The 19,308-nt window shown below is 36.0% G+C and overlaps 1 protein-coding gene, 1 long non-coding RNA gene and 1 pseudogene across 2 annotated transcripts; 2 read left to right on the plus strand and 1 right to left on the minus strand.

The window, feature by feature from the left end:
* Positions 1-3,080: 3,080 nt before the first annotated feature.
* Positions 3,081-10,031, minus strand: LOC112754498 (purple acid phosphatase 22). The gene is made up of 5 exons (XM_025802154.3): positions 9,690-10,031; positions 9,006-9,297; positions 4,180-4,748; positions 4,006-4,094; positions 3,081-3,562 (listed from the first exon to the last, which is right to left on the minus strand). Exons 1-5 carry the CDS (start codon positions 10,029-10,031, stop codon positions 3,346-3,348), a joined length of 1,509 nt encoding a protein of 502 aa, XP_025657939.1. The 3' UTR covers positions 3,081-3,345.
* LOC112754499 (uncharacterized) lies at positions 8,781-10,197 on the plus strand. Its single transcript, XR_003178584.3, has 3 exons — positions 8,781-9,159; positions 9,663-9,810; positions 9,928-10,197. It is a non-coding gene; the product is annotated as an uncharacterized lncRNA (long non-coding RNA).
* A 939-nt stretch (positions 10,198-11,136) lies between these two features.
* On the plus strand, positions 11,137-11,727 carry LOC114925500 (2-hydroxyisoflavanone synthase-like; annotated as a pseudogene).
* Positions 11,728-19,308: the final 7,581 nt, after the last annotated feature.

The raw sequence follows: 19,308 nt of genomic DNA on the forward strand, positions 1-19,308 counted from the left end.
ATAGATGAAACGCAGACGGAACTGTCGCAAAAAAACGCAGACGAAATTGCCACGAGAGAACACAAACGGAACTGCCACGAGAGAACGCAGACGGAACTGCCACGAGAGAATGCAGACGGAACTGTCGAAAGAGAGCGAAAACTACATGATTTCTTCATGAGAATAGGTAAGCAGCGAATGACAATGATGTTTGATCATTCGACTCGAAAAAATACAAGACAGAGAAAACAGGCTAGTCGGTGAGGTGAAAAAGTATCAAAGGAGCGACAAAAGGTAAGAAAAAATGGCATAAAAAAAGTGCAAAAACTACGGTGATTTCACCGCAAGAAAAACAACCTATCCTCTTCAAGGAGGATATCATGGCTCTGATACCATGTTAGAAACAAGAGATTAAACTCAAGAAAGAATTTGTGTATTATTGAGTGTATTCAAGTTGTCTACACAAGTTATCTAGAATGATACAATATAAAAATGTATTTATAGGTACTAAGAGAATCGTAATAATAAAGACGTAATCTCCTATCATAAATATCCAGATATACTAAATAATACTAATTGATCCTAATTATATTTTAACAAATTTAAACTCTCGCTATAATATAAAATTATAAAAAAATTATGTATTTATATATCTTAAAAGACCAAACAAACTATATCATAAACCTGAGTCTAGCTTATTAAAAAATTTAAACTTTTAAAATAATTTGAGTCTGTACTTATTTTCTATCAAACCATACAAGGCCTACAGGCCAGTCCACAAGTTTCTGACAGACTATTTGGCCTTTCTCCACCCCTACAGATGCTGATTACTTCTAGATTTCTAGGCGGAAGGAACAAATTGGATGACAACTTCCAAGAGAGAACTAGGTAAGTTGAACTTAGATGGATCTATCCTCTAATATTTTGGTTCGCCTACATGCGTTAGGCTCCTTCTTATTACCAAACAAGAGTTATAGCTAGTTTTCGTGATGAATCTTGGCCATAAACCATCGCTATGGTATAAATGTGGAGCTTATACGTAAGATTGAAGCTTATGTCTGATCTAGACTTGACAAAGGTAGAGGTAAAAACAGATTTGATATCGATATGTATTTTTTGACTTATTTAACGACATTTTGTCGAACACTTAGGCAGAACTTTCCTTCTTCGAACTATTAACGTAATTCTAACTCACTCATGGGACGTAAGCATCTCTAACATTTACAGAAAAAAAATATGTGCATGAATTTTTTTGTGAAAAAGTGTATTTTTAGGTGACTGGCGTTTTCTATTTCGACGCACCTCCATGGCGAGGATTTGTGAAATTACTTTTCTTAAAATTGTTTTAGTTGATTTTATTTTTTGGAGCTTTGGTCTATTCAATATAAAAAAAACACTTTAATTTTGTATTTTATATACACATATTTAATATTTTTTAGTAACATTATTTACAAAATTAAATTGGTATTTATTCTAAATATCAACTTAAATTCAAATTTAAAAAGAGGAGTAAGTAAAAGTGAGCAAAAGTTATAATTTAATTCATAATTGTAAGCTAAATGTTTAAAATAGAACACCGCTTTAGATATAAAAAAGTTGCATTATTCTTTAATCATAATCTTAGTAGACTAATTCTGTCTACTTGTCTCTTATTTGATTAATTGATTTCATGGTTGCTCATCGCTTGTTTATTGCTTTTTTATATTGTTCTGTTTGGTCGACTTAATGACATGTGTAACGGTATAAGGAAAGCAAGGCTATGGTCCGGATAGAAGGATAACACATAATATATAAAATGGTTGTCGATTTATTTGTGTAACCGTCAGGATGGCCGAGTGGTCTAAGGTAGGGGTGGCAAAGCGGGCCAACCCGTCCCAATCCGTCCCGCTCCGCCTAGGTCCGTCACATAAACGGGGCAGACCGGCCCGCCCCGCTAACTAAAATGGGTTCAAAATGCTAGCCCGTCCCGTTTTATGGCGGATTGGTGGGTTGGCGGGTTAGCCCGCTTGACTCTTTTTTTTTTTTTGAAAAATAAAATTTATTAAAATTAACAAAAAAATAATAATTAAAAAATCAAATACAAATAAAAAATAGTCAAATTATAATATAATTTTTTTACTATTTTTTTTTAATTTTTAACTTCAATAAAATTGTTCAAAATAATATTTGTCAATAGAATCATCTTTATTTTAAAAAATAAGTTACATAATTTGAGCATATATACAAAATTGTAAAATAAAATAAATAAAGTTAATAATCCAAAAAAGAATAAAAACAAAAAATGAAAAAAAAAGTGTTTAAAAATTCTATAATTATTAATTTTATAATAGTAATCACTCTTTTATTTAATTAAAAAAAATAAAAAAAAAAATTTTCGACCCGGCGGACCGCCCCGCCCCGCCCCGCCAAAACCCGCCAATTTGGCGGTGCAGGTTTGACGGATTTTTTTAATTTGTCGGGCTCCAATTCTTAACTCGACCCGCCTTTTTTAGCGGGTTTAGCGGATCGGCCAGACGGGCTCGACCCGTTTTGCCACCCCTAGTCTAAGGTGCTAGACTTAAGTTCGGGTCTTCGTGAGAGGGGCGTGAGTTCAAATTCCACTTCTGACATATTTTAGTTTTCTGGTTTTTGGCTGGGCTGAAACAAGTTATTCTTAACATAGGAATTAGGAAATCATTGTACCCAACGAAAATTCACTATCTCATCCTAACAAGTGTGTTTTTTGACTTTTTCTTTTGACCCACAACAACTGTTTTAATTCTGGTGGTTAAGCCAACCAAACATTATTACGAACTTATCACGCCATGTGATCTTCCAAACCCAGGAAAAAGCTGTAGGGTCTTAGACCAAGGAGCAAGGAGGGGGAAAAAATATTGAGGATTTTTTTTTTGGTGGCTAAAAAAATATTGAGGATTTGAAAATTATATTCTTGACCCAAAAAAAAAAAAGAAAATTATATTAAGAAATAAGAACCAAAAATATATATATAGACACTGTGTATATAGGTATATTAACGTTACAGTTTTACACGCTATTCTTTGTATTTGTACTTCGAATGAGTGACATTCCATTCTTCCAAAAGACAAAATACGTTACACACATTTATGAATGAAATGTCTTTATACTTATTAATTTGTTTATTTGAGTATCATTACTTGATTATACATCATATAATGTAAGAAATTGAAAGAAATAATAAGTTATAATTCTACCAGCGGCTAATTTACTGCTACATTTTTCACTTTCCACATCCTATCAACTGAGCAGCTAATTAAGTAGATAACTTAAAGTTATTGCAAGCAAATCACCAATCTTCCCTTCGTTAGCAGAAAGGAACAATACATCATTCCAGTTGCACTATATAATCTACAGTTCTTCATGAACAACCTTTTGGTCTGGTCTACCTGAACATGCTTTTGATCTGCTTAAGCTCTCTATCCAAACACCATCAGCTATTACTGCATCAGTGTCATTGTTGCGGTGCCATGACCAGTATGCACGTGTTTCGTCTACTATTTTCAACCTTCCATGGCCAAAGCTTGGCTCTCGGTACAACGAGAGTGGACTTGGAGGGCTTTTAAAGCTATCATCGCCAATCAATCAAATGTATACATAAAGAAAATAACACTTAATAAAGTAATTAAAGAGGTGTGAAAAATATTTTCTTTAAAAACAAATATAGCCACTTATTATCATCCTCACTTGAAAATAAAAGATATTTAAAAATTAAAAAAAAAAAGTAAAAAATGTGACATTAGATAAAAGTATGTAACAATAATCTCTTTCCACAATAATATGAAAAATGTTAGGGAGTTAATTTTTTTCCATCAAAGTCATTTTTTTTAAAATTAATTTATTTATGTTAAATTTTAAATTCTAAATTATAAATTCTTAACTCTGAAACTTAAATAATTTTAAATCTTAAGTTGTAAAAAAAATTAAAAAAATAGATAATATTAACTAATAAAAAATTAGTTATTTTATTTTCTCTAATACTATATGCTATACGGGAAAAAAAAATCTTACTTCAATGCAAGGCCTTCACGATTTCCTCCATCCCCAACTGTCACATATATTGGACCACAGGGATCAGCTTTATTGTCATAAATTCGAGTCTGCATGAAGAATCAACAAAAGATTTCGTAAAAAAAAATATAAATACTTGAATGGAAAAAATTGTAATAAGAAAGAATGACATACAAATCGTTCATAGGCATGAACATGTCCAGCAAAAACCAAGTCAACCCGTGCTTGATAGAGCAAATCCTCCATAACTTTTCTCATACTCTCACCTTCACCTTGGTGTGCCTCATTAGTATTATACCAAGGCGCATGCAACAGCACAATCACCCAAGGCGTCTTGCTCCTATCGATGTTAGCCAAATCGTTCTGAAGCCACGTGTACTGCTCCGATTGGGCGTCGAAGTCCGTATAGGAACCGAGCATGATGACGTGGGTGGAAGCAACCTCGAAAGAGTAGTATAGATTTGAAGTTGATCCGCTTTCTTGAAACGGCATCGCCCACCTTGCGTTGTAAGCTTTGAAGCCGTGAGGGTAGATGATGGGGAAAGTCTCGATCTCGTGGTTTCCTTCAGTAACCATCCATGGCCTTTTGCTGGCGTATGGTTGCACCAAACGGCCGAAGGAGTCCCATAGAGGTTGCTGTGTATCGGCGTACGATAAGTCACCTGGTAATAGGAACACGTCGTAGTCACTACTATCCACGTGTTTTAACGTCGATGCTGTCCATTCCGTTTGTCCCAAGTCCCCTACACATATATGTATATGCGGTAAATTATTCCTCCAACAGCTTCGAAAATGTCCAAATCCAATTACTGTTGTTACATTAGTATGACAATGTGCAAAGTAGGATTTATGAAACTAGTCCTCAGCCTTTAATTTCACCAGCGCTCACCTTATGATGACCTTCGGTTCCAGTTTAAAAATTAAAGCAAAAACTATTTCAAAAAAACTATTTGCACACCAAAATAACCAAATGAATGATTTAATTTATTTTTAATGTGTATTTATATTTTAATATATATTTTATATTAATAATAAACTTGACGATTGATTTTAGTGTATACTTAAAATAGTCCAAATTATCCTTAGTGTATATACTCGTCAATACCACGCACATTACTAATAGCGTCACAAACATCCTCTTTCTTTATAGAACGACACACATCTATACAAAAATTTTAAATTTTTTTAGGGTTAGCAGCTAATTTAATATCAAAAAGATTTAACCGTTGATAAAAATGTTATCAACAAAATAATTTTTTAAAGATTTGAAAAACAATAAAAATAATCAATAAATACTATATTTTTTCTGATGGCAAAAAATTTTTGTATTTAACAAATGATTTATCTATCGAATCAAATTTTTGTGGCAAAAATATTTAGAAAGTGCAAAAAAATATTAAACAAAAAAGTTGATCTCTAAATATTTTTTATTTTCAAAAAAATGTGTTCATTCACAATTAATTTTTTTTTTAAAAAAATTTACTTTTTACAAAATTATCAAATTTTAAAGATAAAAATATTTTATTTTTTTAATTATAATTACAAAATTTTTTATCAAAATCTTATCTCTAAAGTCTTTTTTTTTATATAATATATATTTAATATCTAATTCTTTTATTTTCTCGCGTTTTTAAATCTTTCAAAAAATTATTTGTGGTTAGCATCTTTTTAAGTTCTTTTTGTCAGCAATGCATGTGAACTTTGAGCTACCATTTTGATAATTTATTTATTTTAATTTCTTATTATTAAAATCACCAATAAATACTATTAGAGGATATAGCTAAAATCGTGAGATTGATGGTTATGGTGACAAAAAGTTCTTGAGTTTGAGGTAAAAATTTGTTATTTAAAGTGGATGATTTTTTCATGAAAAGGGATTTATCATTTTTATTTTGATAATATAATTTTTTTATAAATTTATACAAATATACAATACAAAATAATTCTGTGTAGAGTGATATTATTATTTTTTTTATTAGACTAAATGATTGATTAAGGACATAATTGTCTATATAACATAAATTTTGGTCCTTCTTCTTAAATTTTCATTTGAATAGGGTTTTTTTAATAGTTTTAATATAATTAAATTTTTTATTAATAAACTTTATTCATGGTCCTTAGCGTTAATTTACCCTTCAATAATTTTATCCTTAAAAAGATGAAACAGATTTATCCTTAAAATTTAATAATTTTATATTTAGTTTTTTTTTTTTGGGATTTTTTTCTATCAATAACCAAGGATATTTAAAAAATTAGAAATTGAATTTTTATCTAGTTTTTTGTATTATCTAGTTTTTAAATAATTATTTAAATATTTCTATAAAATTTTAAATCAAATGCATAAGTAATTTATTAAATACAAAAAATGTTTGTTATTTATAAAAAATATATTATTTTTTTTAGTTATTTTATCGCATTTTATAATGTTACAAATATTTGTCATTATCAAAAGTAAAAGTTATTTTTGTCAACGTTTCAAAAATTGGGTATAATTTTGATAATTTAGACATTATAAAATAAAAGTCCAAAACTTATTATTTGTTACTTCTATTGGTGGATTATTTTCTTAAAAACAACCATGCTAGATGAAGATGATGTTGGAACATAAACTATGAAGAAAATATTCAATTTGGATTTTGAAATTATATTTCAGTCTCAATTTAGTTTTTGATATTTCAATTTTTTTAATTTAAATTTTAAATTTTTTAATTGACTCTATAATAAAAATTATTGTAGGGATTAATGTGATTAAAATTTAAAAAATTTACAGACTAAATTAAAGTAATTAAAATTTAAGTATAATTTTAAAGACCAAACTGAATATTTTTTCAATTTTATGCTTGTCTTGTTAATTGAAGTAGTTTAGTATAGTTTGTATTATTATATATGCTATATTATGTATTAGTCACATATTACTCATGTCAAGAAAACTTCTCCCTCTCCACTAAGCCTATGGGGCATAATTGTATAATTAACTTATATAGCCCCATTTGCTAAACAAGCTGATGAGTTGTTTAGATATATTTATAATATATTTTGTATTTATTTTATTCTAAACTCTTAGCTTTAAAGAGTAAGAGAAACATGCTTGTTTTGGTCAGCCATGATAAATTCTTGACTTTTTTATATTATAATAAGACTATTAACCTTACTAAGATTGTGACTTAGACGATATTCGAACAATATATATAAAAAAATTATTTATCAAACTAATTTTAGCAGCTAATTTTGTATGTTTTCTATATTTTTTATTTTTTTTTCTGTAGCCAATTGAAAACGAGTAAATTGAAAAAAAAAAACGAGAACCAATTACAAAAAAAAATGTTTAAAAAGTCAGTAAAATTGATTAAAAAATAAAAACCGATTAAATCAATTTAATTTTTTATTAAAAAATCGATTAAAAATTAATTTTTTTAATTATTTTTTAAATATATAATATATAAAAGTATATTATTTTATTATATTTAATCTAACTCTAACTTCAATTAAACTTTTAAAATAACAAACACCGACCGTCATCCTAATTCCTAACCCTTTCAGGCTTTCACTTTCAAGAGTTCCTAGTAGGAGTAAGTACAAGTAACGGGTACTCGATTACCCGTCTAAATTCGAATCGAATCAATTAAATTAGTTCTAAAATTAATAGGTAATCGGATTTAACTCGAACAAAATCAATGATTTTTGTTAGTGATTGGTTTGAGTATCGATTTTGAGGATGTAAAACCCGAATCAACTCACAAACCTGATCATTTATTAATTAAATAAAAAAACTAAAAATATATATATATAGCTTTTTCATTAGATAATGATTATTCATTATTAATATGTTTGGATTTTAATGAATTTAGTTTTTAATGTATTTGGTGTTTACATGTTTGGATTATTTCTATTGATGTTACATGTTTATTGTATTTATTGAATTTTTAAGATAAAAATTTGGTTTTTTTTTATGAATTTTAAAGTCATCGCGTACCCAATTACCCGAACCGAACCAATTCATTCTTAATCAGTTTGGTTTGGTTCGAATATATGTACAAAAAAATGCAAATTCAAATCAAACCGAACCAATTACATTTTGATCAGTTCGATTCTAATTTTACCATAAACCCAAACCAGACCAATCCGTGCTCACACCTAGTTCTTGGAACCAGCCACTACTCATTCCCATTTTCTGTCAGGACATTTAGCACGTCTCACGTGCCTAAAGTTTAACTAGCATATTACATGTGGATTTTTTATTTTTATAAATAAAATAATTATAATAATTATTAAAATAAATAATTTAAAAAATATTTATCAAAATAAATACCCATCTCTTATTTTGTTTACACTGTAAACGAGATAAAATAGGTAAACGCAACACATATATATCTCGCAAAATTATCTTTTATAAGAAAAGAATATTTATTTCGATAAATATTTTTTAAATTATTCATTTCAATAATTATTACATTTATTTAATTTATAAAATTAAAAAATCTTATTACATGTACATCAAAATTAATTATTAATATAAAATATATATTTATATATAAATATATTAATAATTATTTTTAATAAATAATTTTATTGTATAAATAGTATATTTTTTAAAATAAATATTATAATAAATCTTATTTAAAAAATTTTAAATATTTTATTTTTTATTTTTAAAAATAAGCAAAATAATTTAAACACCACAATAAAGATACTATAGAATTTATTTATTTATTTTTTTAACAATTCTTTTGTTTAGTTTGGTAATATAAGTTTGGCAACAGAGCCTGATAATGAGTAGCGTACACTCCATCACCACACACCCCTTAACCACCTTATCTGCTGTTTCCCTCCAGCTCAAAGCACTCATCAACAACGTAACTACAACTACTTCTATAACTAACTTTACTCCATCGTGATCACTGGTCAGATGCAAAAGGGTATCAATGAAAATGTACCCTTACCAAACCATATGCCAAATTACCAAAGCTTGGTAAAGAAACCAAAATCAAAATGAAACATACCTACAATGACGAATTCGATGGGCAACTTGGGCGGTGGAGTCTTGAATGAGAACTCGGGTCCGGAGCCTCCACAGCGGTAGAAGTAAGTGGTGCTGGGCTCAAGTGGCCCTATCACGGCGTTGTGGATCCTGCCGGAGTTATAGAAAAAATACTGGTACGAAGTATGTTTTCCGGTAGCTTTTTTGGAATATTCTCCTGACTTTGTTCCGTATTCTACCACAGATTTTGTGTGTTTTTCTTCTGTTATCCATGACACCTTCATTTTGTCTCTTCCCACCAAGGATATGTGCACCTTTAATAATTTACAAACATTTTCACATCATAATATTTTACGAAAATATTTAAACATTAAAAAATGTCAAAGAAGCTAATTAACATGGCACACTAAACATTGCACTCACCATTTAATGTAAAAAAAAAATATATTTAAAATTTTTGAAAACAAGAACATTCCAAATTCAATTCAAAAAAATATTTAAAATTTAAATTCAATAAAAACAAAAACTTATTTTAAAGGAGCTTCATACTAAACTTATTTGACAAACTATTATAATATTAACTAAAATTGACTACTATAATATCAATTTTACACCATCAGTCTGTACATATTTTTGTATAAGTAGAATATTATTAAAACTAAAATTATATATTATGCAGATATAAATATTTTTACAACGAACAAACCTGCTGAGGTTCGGACTCAGATAATTGATGAGAAGTGATGATGATTGAACGAGCAGGAAGACGAACGAAACCACCAATATCATGAGATAGAAGGAGTTGAGGGAACAAAAGAAAGCATAGGGTGTGTATGAGAAGTGGAAAAATAGCAATAGACTTTAAACATTTTGACATGATGCTAATATTGTTGTTATTATAACATGGATTATTTATTAATAATGATAGTTTCTTTAATTTGTAGCTGCTGCAAATAAAGGATAGCTTTCTGAACGTAGTGATGGAGGAAGAACAGCCATTCTTGTTATATAATGGGATTGCGGAAACAGAGAACGAGAGAGAATACATTTAATTAAAATAACAATTTGTATATGGGTTGACTATATAGAAGGGAGGTTGTGTTTCAATGGCTTAAGGCAAGATCCGGGTAAAGATTAACTGTATTATGTTATTAATTGGTAGTACCACATGACGATGGAATCATGGAATCAATCTTATTCCTTTGACACGGGAAGCATACGTTGAGCAGAAGTGATTTATTAGTTTATTTGTCTTTATTTAACCAATTGTTTTGGCTTTGGTTTTGTTCTTAACTTAAACACTACAAATTTTAACGAAAATGGTTAGTAATAAAAAAATTAATTAAAAATAGATAAAATTTATTTTATTTAATATTATTAATTATTATTAAAATTAATGAACATTAAGTAAATAAATTTAGACTTTTTTTAATCTTCTTAACACGTCGAAAACGAGAAGTGTTACAGATTCGGTCCATGGATCCTATACCCGGAACGGTCTCCGAACCCGGTTACCCAGGTCCGACCCGCTTCGCCATTCCAGAAAGCTCGGAACCGGCCTACTAGAGCTCCTAACCAACTTTCGAATTCAAACGTCTCCCTTATCTTAGTCAAGTAAGATAAGATAAGATAATTCAAACGTCTTTCTTATCTTAGCCAAATAAGATAAGATAAGATATTCACCATCACCTATAAATAGAGGACCCAAGTCCCTCCAGGTATTCATTCATTCCTCACACCTTATACCTCTCAGATCCATTCTGACTTGAGCGTCGGAGTGTCTTTGCAGGTACCTCCCCCCATTGCTCCAGTCAAGTGATCCAGCATCTGCCTCAACCCACAAGTTCTCGATCCATCTCTCAACACGTACCAGAGACATTCAGTACATTGGCGCCGTCTGTGGGGACTTTGCAGCGTTGTGGCGGCATGACGGATAACCCAGAAGAGCAATCATCAAACTCAGATTTCTTGTGTGTAACTGAGAGCAAAAAGGAATAATGTTTCCTTAACTTGCATCACCTTTGCGGTGATAACACACCTTCGCCCTACTCCAACGGCAAAATCCCAAAGGAATAATGTTTCCTTAACTTGCATCACCTTTGCAGTGATAACACACCTTCGCCCTACACCAATGGCAAAATCTCAAAGGAACAATGTTTCTTCGACTTGCAATCACCTTCTTAGTGATAACACTCTTTATGCACCTTCGCCATACTCCAACGGTGAAATTCCAAGTCCTCCGAGCCCAAAGTCTCGCCTCCCTTTAGTGGGACACCTCCACCTCTTGGACCCTCTCATTCACCACTCCCTCATCCGTCTCTCCAAGCGCCATGGCCCCATCTTCTCCCTCTATTTTGGCTCCATACCCACCGTGGTTGCTTCTTCTTTTGAACTCTTCAAGCTCTTCCTCCAAACCCACGAGGTCACCTCCTTCAACACCAGGTTCCAAACCTCTGCCATCCGCCACCTCACCTATGACAACTTTGTCGCCATGATCCCCTTTGGACCTTACTGAAAATTCATAAGGAAGCTCATCATGAACGACCTCCTTAAACGCTACCACCGTGGCCAAACTCAGACCTCTCAGGAGCCAAGAGATCAAGAAAGTTCTCAAGGTTCTTGCACAGATGCGGGGGACAGCCAAATCATGGCGGCAAGACGGAGAACCTCGAGGAGCAATCCTTCACCCAACACCCCAACTCCCGAACTCCAAGATAACACTCCTCCCACCCACGGGAGGATAATAAGCGCGCACATCGCCAACCAACCCCAACCCAACAACAACCAAGAGAGGACAACCGTCCTCCCACTGAAGCCCGACCACCCGACGGCCTAGAAGAGAAGGCGGTCCAGATAATCCAAGAGCTGTGCCTCAGGGTGCAAGACCTCAAAGGCCGAGTTACACCCAAAGAAAAGCATAACGCCGAAAATGGAAGTCATGCAACCTCCAGATCAAGATCTCGCCATGAAACCAGGCACGACGGATCGCCAGAATGGCGACATGCCAAGAGATACAATCGTAGCATCTCCCGTGACCACGGACACGACATGATGCCTGAACAACGACACGGCAAAAGGTATGATCGCAGCGTCTCACGCAACCCGGCTCATCAACATGACACGGACGACGACCGACGACATCGAGAGGCCAAACGCACAAAAAGTGACCACGTGATAATGGGAGCCACTCCCTTCACTGAAAGAATCCTGAAAGCAAAACTCCCTAAAGGCTTTGACAAACCTACGGATATGAAGTACGATAGAACCAAGGACCCCCAGGAGCACCTAATGGCCTTCAAGGCCAGGATGAACCTGGAAGGGGCCGCTGACGCGGTCCGAGGTAGGGCCTTCCCGGTAACCCTGCCGGGCCATCGATTAAATGGTTCAACGCCCTCCCCAACGGATCCATAACTGGCTTCCACGATATCTCACGGAATTTCATGGCCCGATTCACCACCAGAATCACCAAAGCTAAACACCCCATCAGCTTATTGGGAGTCACCCAGAGACAAGACGAGTCCACGAGAAAATACCTCGATCGGCTTCAACAATGAATGTTTAATGATCGACGGACTCATGGACTCAGTTGCAAGCCTTTACCTAACTAACGGGCTCATGAATGAAGACTTCCGAAAATACCTAACTACTAGACCAGTGTAGACCATGCACGAGATCCAGAGCGTCGCAAAGGAGTACATAAACGACAAGGAAGTAAGCAAGTCGTAGCCGCCAATAAACGGCAGCACGGCAGCACATGACACGGCAGCACGGCACCTCGACATAACCCCCACCAAGAGAAAACCATAAAGAACATCCCAAACTAGCAAACGTAAACCAACTCCCCAGAATTGGAAAATTCTCTAACTACACACCTCTGACGGCCTCGATCACCGAGATATACCACCAAATAGCCGATCGAGGTATTCTCCCGAGGGCCCGACAACTCAATGAAAGAACGGGCGGCAACAAGACCCTGTACTGCGACTACCACCGAGGATGCAGACACAGGACACAAGATTGTTTCGACCTAAAAGACGCCCTCGAGCAAGCCATACCAGATGGCAAACTCCCCGAGTTTGCCAAAATCATCAGGGAACCAAGACGCGAGAAAAAGACAGATCACCAGAAAAAAAAAGGACGTAACCCGAGGACACAGAGACAAGCCTCTAGGGAAAGCCCTGAAACAGATCCGACCATTATCGTGAACGTCATCACAGGGAAAGACACCACAGGAAAATCAAAATTAGCACTGAAGAAGGATCTCAAGATCTTGGCAGTCAGAGACCAAACCCCAACCGCCACCACCAATAGAGCGATAACATTCTCCCCCGAGGATTGCCAGCACGGCACCTCGGCAGAAGACGCCCCCTTCGTCATCTCGGCAAAGGTTGGAAACGGGCTAGTAAGAAGAATACTGGTGGATACAGGAGCAGACTCTAACATCCTCTTCAGAAGAGCCTTCGACAAACTCGGACTCCGCAACGAAAATCTACAGACATACCGCAAATGGAATCACGGGACTCGGAGACAACTTCCTCAAACCAGACGGTTCCATCGTCCTTCCCCTCACGATAGGAACGGAAAACCAAAGGAAGACAATCCTATCCGAGTTCGTGGTCCTCAAAGACTCCACCGCCTACAACGTCATGCTCAGAAGAAAAACAATTAACGACCTCTCCGCCGTCATCTTCACTAAATACCTTCTCATGAAGTTCACAGTAGAGGATGGCTCCATTGGAACTACTCACGGAGATCGGGAGATCGCAGTAGAATGCGAAAACGCCAGCTTAGCCCTGCGAAAGAAATCTCGCAACGCGGCCGGCATATTCTTAGCCGACCTGGACGCCCGACGAGACGGGCAACCTAGGCCGGAACCAGAAGGGGACATGGAGAAAATTGCAAATAGGGAAACCAAAGAAGAATATACTTTCATCAACAAGAACTTCCCATACAACCTTAAAGAGGATCTCTCACGCCTCCTAAGACAAAGCAGAGACTTGTTTGCATTCACACCTGCCGATATGCCGGGAATAGACCCCGATCTAATGTCTCACCGACTAGCCGTAGACCCCAAGGCTAAACCTGTGGCACAGAGGAGACGAAAAATGTCTCCTGACCGAGCAGCCGAAGTAAAAAAACAGATTAAAGCCCTCCTCAAAGCAAGCTTTATCAGGGAACTGCCCTACACAACCTGGCTGGCTAACGTTGTGCTAGTAAAAAAGGCTAATGGGAAGCGGCGGATGTGCGTCGACCACACGGACCTGAATAAAGCCAGTCCAAAAGATGCCTTCCCTCTACCGAATATTGACGGGCAGGTAGACGCCGCATCCGGCCACCAGTACCTCAGTTTCATGGACGCGTATTCCGGATACAATCAGATACCCATGCACCGACCCAACGAGGAGAAGACGGCCTTCATCACTCCCGACGGCACGTACTGCTACACAGTCATGCCCTTCGGCCTAAAAAACGCTGGAGCCACTTACCAAAGGCTCATCAATAAGATTTTCCAAAACCTGTCTGGGACCAAGCTGGAAGTCTACATAGATGACATGCTCGCCAAGACCGAATCCGACGAGCAACTCATCAGCGGCCTCGAGCTCATAATGAACACCCTAAGAAGACATCAAATGCGCATCAACCCGACAAAATGCGCCTTCGGGATGGAAGCAGGAAAGTTCCTTGGTTTTATGATCACGCAACGCGGGGTAGAAGCTAACCCCGAAAAATGTAGAGCCGTCCCTGAAATGGCAAAGCGCAAAAAATCTCAAAGACATCCAGAAACTTACTGGCCAACTAACCGCACTATCTCATTTTCTCGGCGCGTCGGCCCAAAAGGCGAACCCTTTCTTCAAACTTATAAAGAAAGGAACCCCCTTCAAATGGGAAGCGGAATGCGAAGAGGCATTCCAACATTTCAAGAAGTCCTAGCAAAATCCCCAGTTCTCGCTAAACCCCAAACAGGAGAGGTCCTCTACCTATACCTATCTATAACAGAGGAAGCACTCGCAGCAGCGCTTATCCGAGAAGACGAGAATAAGGCCCAGCGACCCATCTACTTCATAAGCAAAGTCTTACAAGACACGGAATCGCGCTACTCACGCCTCGAGAAACTCACCTTTTCACTCCTCACGGCATCCCGTCGTCTCGGACAATATTTCCAGGCCCACCCCATTACGGTCTGAACTAACCAAGCGGTCAGGCAAGTCCTGCAAAAGCCCGACCTAATCAAAGGAATAATCGGGAAAGGAGCCTACAAAAACTCGACGGAACCGAGATCCTGAGAACATGGAATACCGCCAACTTACAGCGATATTACACGTAGGAACACTCCCTCCCTTAAAACTATGTCTTTCACTTATATTATTTTATTTTATTCTCCTTGTATTATTTTAGGATACTCTTTCCCTCCCCCCAAAACGGAGGGTTTTAACGAGGCCCAAACTTAATAAAATTTCATTCAAAAACGCACTTGTCCTGCTTCGTCCCATATTGTCGCTACGGCAAAAAGAGTAAAACGGCCAAACACCCGGGAATCAATCACCCCAAAGCCAATAAAACGGATATCCAAACAACAAAACGGATATCCAAATAAATAAACGGCTTTCCCGAGGTCAATAAAATGGATATCCAAACAACAAAACGGATATCCAAATAAGTAAACAGCTACTCGGTAATCAATCACCCCGAGGCCAATAAAATATATCCAAATAACTAAACGGATATCCAAATAAGTAAACGGCTACCCGGGAATCGATCACCCCGAGGCCAACAAAACGGATATCCAAAAAACAAAACGGGTATCCAAATAACAAAAAATGGCGGCCCGGGGATCGATCACCCCGAGGCCAACAAAACGGATATCCAAATAACAGAACGAACATCCAAATAAGTAAACGGCTACTTGGAAATCGATTACCCCTAGGCCAACAAAATGGATATCTAAATAACAAAACGGGTATCCAAATAAAAAATGGCAGCCCGGGGATCGATCACCCTGAGGCCAACATAACGAATATCCAAATAACAAAAATAGTGACTCAAGAATCGATCACCCGCAAAGCCAACAAAACGGAAATCCAAATAAGCTAAATAAACAAAGTTTTGAAATCGGCCCACTAAGAGGTCTAAAATAAGTTCACAATAACGGCCCAAAAAAAAGGCCACACAAAACAAGCATGAGGACGGTCTTCCAACTCGCAGAAAGCCAGACTGACCAACATCCTACCAATTGGTGCAGGATGACATCACGCCTTTTTCAGCCCCTCACAGTCTCCCGAACTATAGAGGATCAGACTCTCCAATAACTTAGCATTGAGACCAAGAAAGCATACTCTCATGATTCAGGGGAAACTGTTACGGTCATCAAACCCGGCATGTGATGAAACGCCCAAACAACGCACTCCTCGCCTGACCATGAAACGGCTAGGAACTCCCCAAATCGTCGACCTCGACCGGAAAAATCAAACAACGATCTCCTTGCCGAACCACAACGACAAGAAAAAGGTTCCTCCAGCGATGAGACCGAGCACCCTCACTCTCTCGCTCTGGGGGCAACTGTTACAGATCCGGTCCACGGATCCTATACCCGGAACGGTCTCCGAACCCGGTTACCCAGGTCCGACCCACTTCGCGCTTCCAGAAGGCTCGGAACCGGCCCACTAGAGCTCCTAACCAACTTTCGAATTCAAACGTCTCCCTTATCTTAGTCAAGTAAGATAAGATAAGATAATTCAAACGTCTTCCTTATCTTAGCCAAATAAGATAAGATAAGATATTCACCATCACCTATAAATAGAGGACCCAGGTCCCTCCAGGTATTCATTCATTCCTCACACCTTATACCTCTCAGATCCATTCTGACTTGAGCGTCGGAGTGTCTTTGCAGGTACCTCCCCCCATTGCTCCAGTCAAGTGATCCGGCATCTGCCTCAACCCGCAAGTTCTCGATCCATCTTTCAACCCGTATCAGAGACATCTTGTACAAGAAGAAAAGAGTATAAACTAATGAGGAATTAATCGATCGATGCCTTGGCTCCTTCTACAAGTTAAAGACTATTATCAAAATTGATATTGCCCTACAAGATAAATGGTAAATTACAGTGAAAAATTGTTGGCAATTTCTTGAACCGTTGCCAATCGATGGAATAGTGGCGATTCTGGTAGTAAACACATGTTCCGTTGAAAATTGATGAAAATAGTGGCGGTTTAGTTTTCAAACTGCTGTAAATAACATTTTGGAAGAGTTTATTAAAATTTTTGGCAAAAACATAAACAGTCATTCTTCATGTTTTCGTGTGAATCCTAGGGGAGTAAAGGTGCCAATCACCATCTCTGAGATACTCCGTCGCCGTGACTCTTTCCTTCGTCAGTTCCAGTCGCTACGTCTGCATTGTCGTTCTTCCCCGTCACTAGTCTACTCCCTCCGCCGTCTAGCTCCTGCGCACGAAAGGAAAGTGGAAGGGGTCGTCCAAGTCTTCTCACTCCGCCGTGCACGTCCGTGTCATCAGTGTCCTTCCCATCCGTCCGTCCTGGTCTAACCGTCAGCATCCTTCCCCCTTCCCCTATTGTGCGCTGCTCGATCGCTCCCTCTCTTCTCTCTCTGGTTCGTTCTTCCCCCTTCTCCTTTTGTCCCAATTTAATTTTGTTCCAATTTCGCTACTCTGAATTTTACCTCAGATCTGCTAGTGATGAATTAACTGTATTGGTGGTCCTCATGTGTATAACTAGGCAAGATACAATTGTTGTAAAACTGTACAAAATGATAATGAATGAATAACATTCTCTGCTTTACTCTCAATTTACAATTCATCTTCTGACTGCTGAGAATGTACTAGTTCGTGATGAAGTTTCTTTTCATTCTTTCATTTCATTTCAAATAATTCATAGTTGTTAAAAACCTTTATACTAGATACGAATAACTTACTTTGTAGTGTCATTATTCTTTTTCAATTTCATTCATAGGACTTCATAAATTCTCAAGGAAATATATTAAAGTTTAATGTGAAGTATCATGCTAGTTTTGATGGTATCTTTTCTGAGCTATCAATTACTTTTATTAAAGAAAATCTCGTGCCTGCCTCTGCTTTAGCAGTAGATATTGTTGGGATTGGTGATTCATTCATGGCTTAAATTTGCCATTAAAAAAGCTATAATTGAGCCAGTAAGGGATGTAGAAGATCAGGATTGGTTTAAAGGCTTAGATGAGAAATGGAAGGTAACAATAAATTTTCTGTTTCTTGACTTGTTGTGCAAAGTTATTCTTTATAAGGCAAACTTTTTGTTTTTTAAGCTTATTGTAGTGTGAAATAATGATTCTGCAATCATAAAGAAACATTTCTGAGTGTCTTTATTCTAAAAGTAAATCTCTTGAAAGTATAGTTTTATGTTCGAGTTACAAAATTTCAGGTATATCTACACAGGAACTATGAGGGATAAATGGATCCTAAATGTGACATATGGGTGACTCCATATAGATGGGGCTGCATGGTAATAGCGTACAAGACAAATAAATTTCAAAAACATAAGTTGGCTCCTATAGAGGTGAGTTATCTTTTAATAGACCTGTTAAAACTCTTGCAAGACATTTATGGGCTTATATAAACTTCAATTACAACATTGGAAAGATCTGTGGTGGCCTGATCTTCAAGGATAAATTTGCTTTGGTAATTTTAATTTTTTTTTATTTTCTATAGTTTTTTCCTTGATTTGGAATGAGTAAGCAAATGAGGATTAATGGAAGTTAATTTATTTAAGGATGGATGACTCTTGTCTGCTTTATGGTGTCAACTCTGTTTTAGTAGGCAATGGGATTGATTGACTTTTATTAGTAGAAATAAATAAAGATTCATTATTTATTTATTTTTTAATTTATATTTTTTTAAAGAAAAAGAAAAAGAACTTGCCTTCTCTTCATTTTTTGTGAGGGTAAATTGTCTGTTTCTCCCTTAAAGAAGTATGTGCACTTGCACTTCTCATGTATCGATGTTGATCAAGATTCTTTGATTCATGGATCCTTTTGAAAGGTTAATAGTCATGTACTGAAAGTAGAAAGAATGAAAAATGATTCCTTGCCAATAATTTAGTCTTTTCTGTGGGACAGGTATTGTCTCTTGAAGCAAATATTGATAAGTTAAAGGATCGGTGCCAGAAGCTATTCAGAGAATGTAATAAGTTTATGTAATTTCTTTATGGTATTCCTATATTAGATTTACTATTGCATTAATCAATCATTATCATTGTTATGCAAAAATAGTCTACTCGAGATTTCAAAGCTATAACTTTATACATGAGTGGGTTTTTTTTTTTATTTTGCATATAAAGAA

This window comes from Arachis hypogaea, chromosome 16 (assembly GCF_003086295.3).
Source record: "Arachis hypogaea cultivar Tifrunner chromosome 16, arahy.Tifrunner.gnm2.J5K5, whole genome shotgun sequence".
Lineage (NCBI taxonomy): Eukaryota > Viridiplantae > Streptophyta > Magnoliopsida > Fabales > Fabaceae > Arachis > Arachis hypogaea.

Bases quoted from the DNA above. Each gene is read 5' to 3' on its own strand.
- LOC112754498 (XM_025802154.3), bottom strand. From the start codon at position 10,031: ATGTATTCTCTCTCGTTCTCTGTTTCCGCAATCCCATTATATAACAAG. The intron at 4,095-4,179 runs GTATGTCATTCT...TTCTTCATGCAG, and splicing joins TTCATGCCTATGAACGATTT to ACTCGAATTTATGACAATAA. The intron at 3,563-4,005 runs GTAAGATTTTTT...TGGCGATGATAG, and splicing joins CGTGAAGGCCTTGCATTGAA to CTTTAAAAGCCCTCCAAGTC.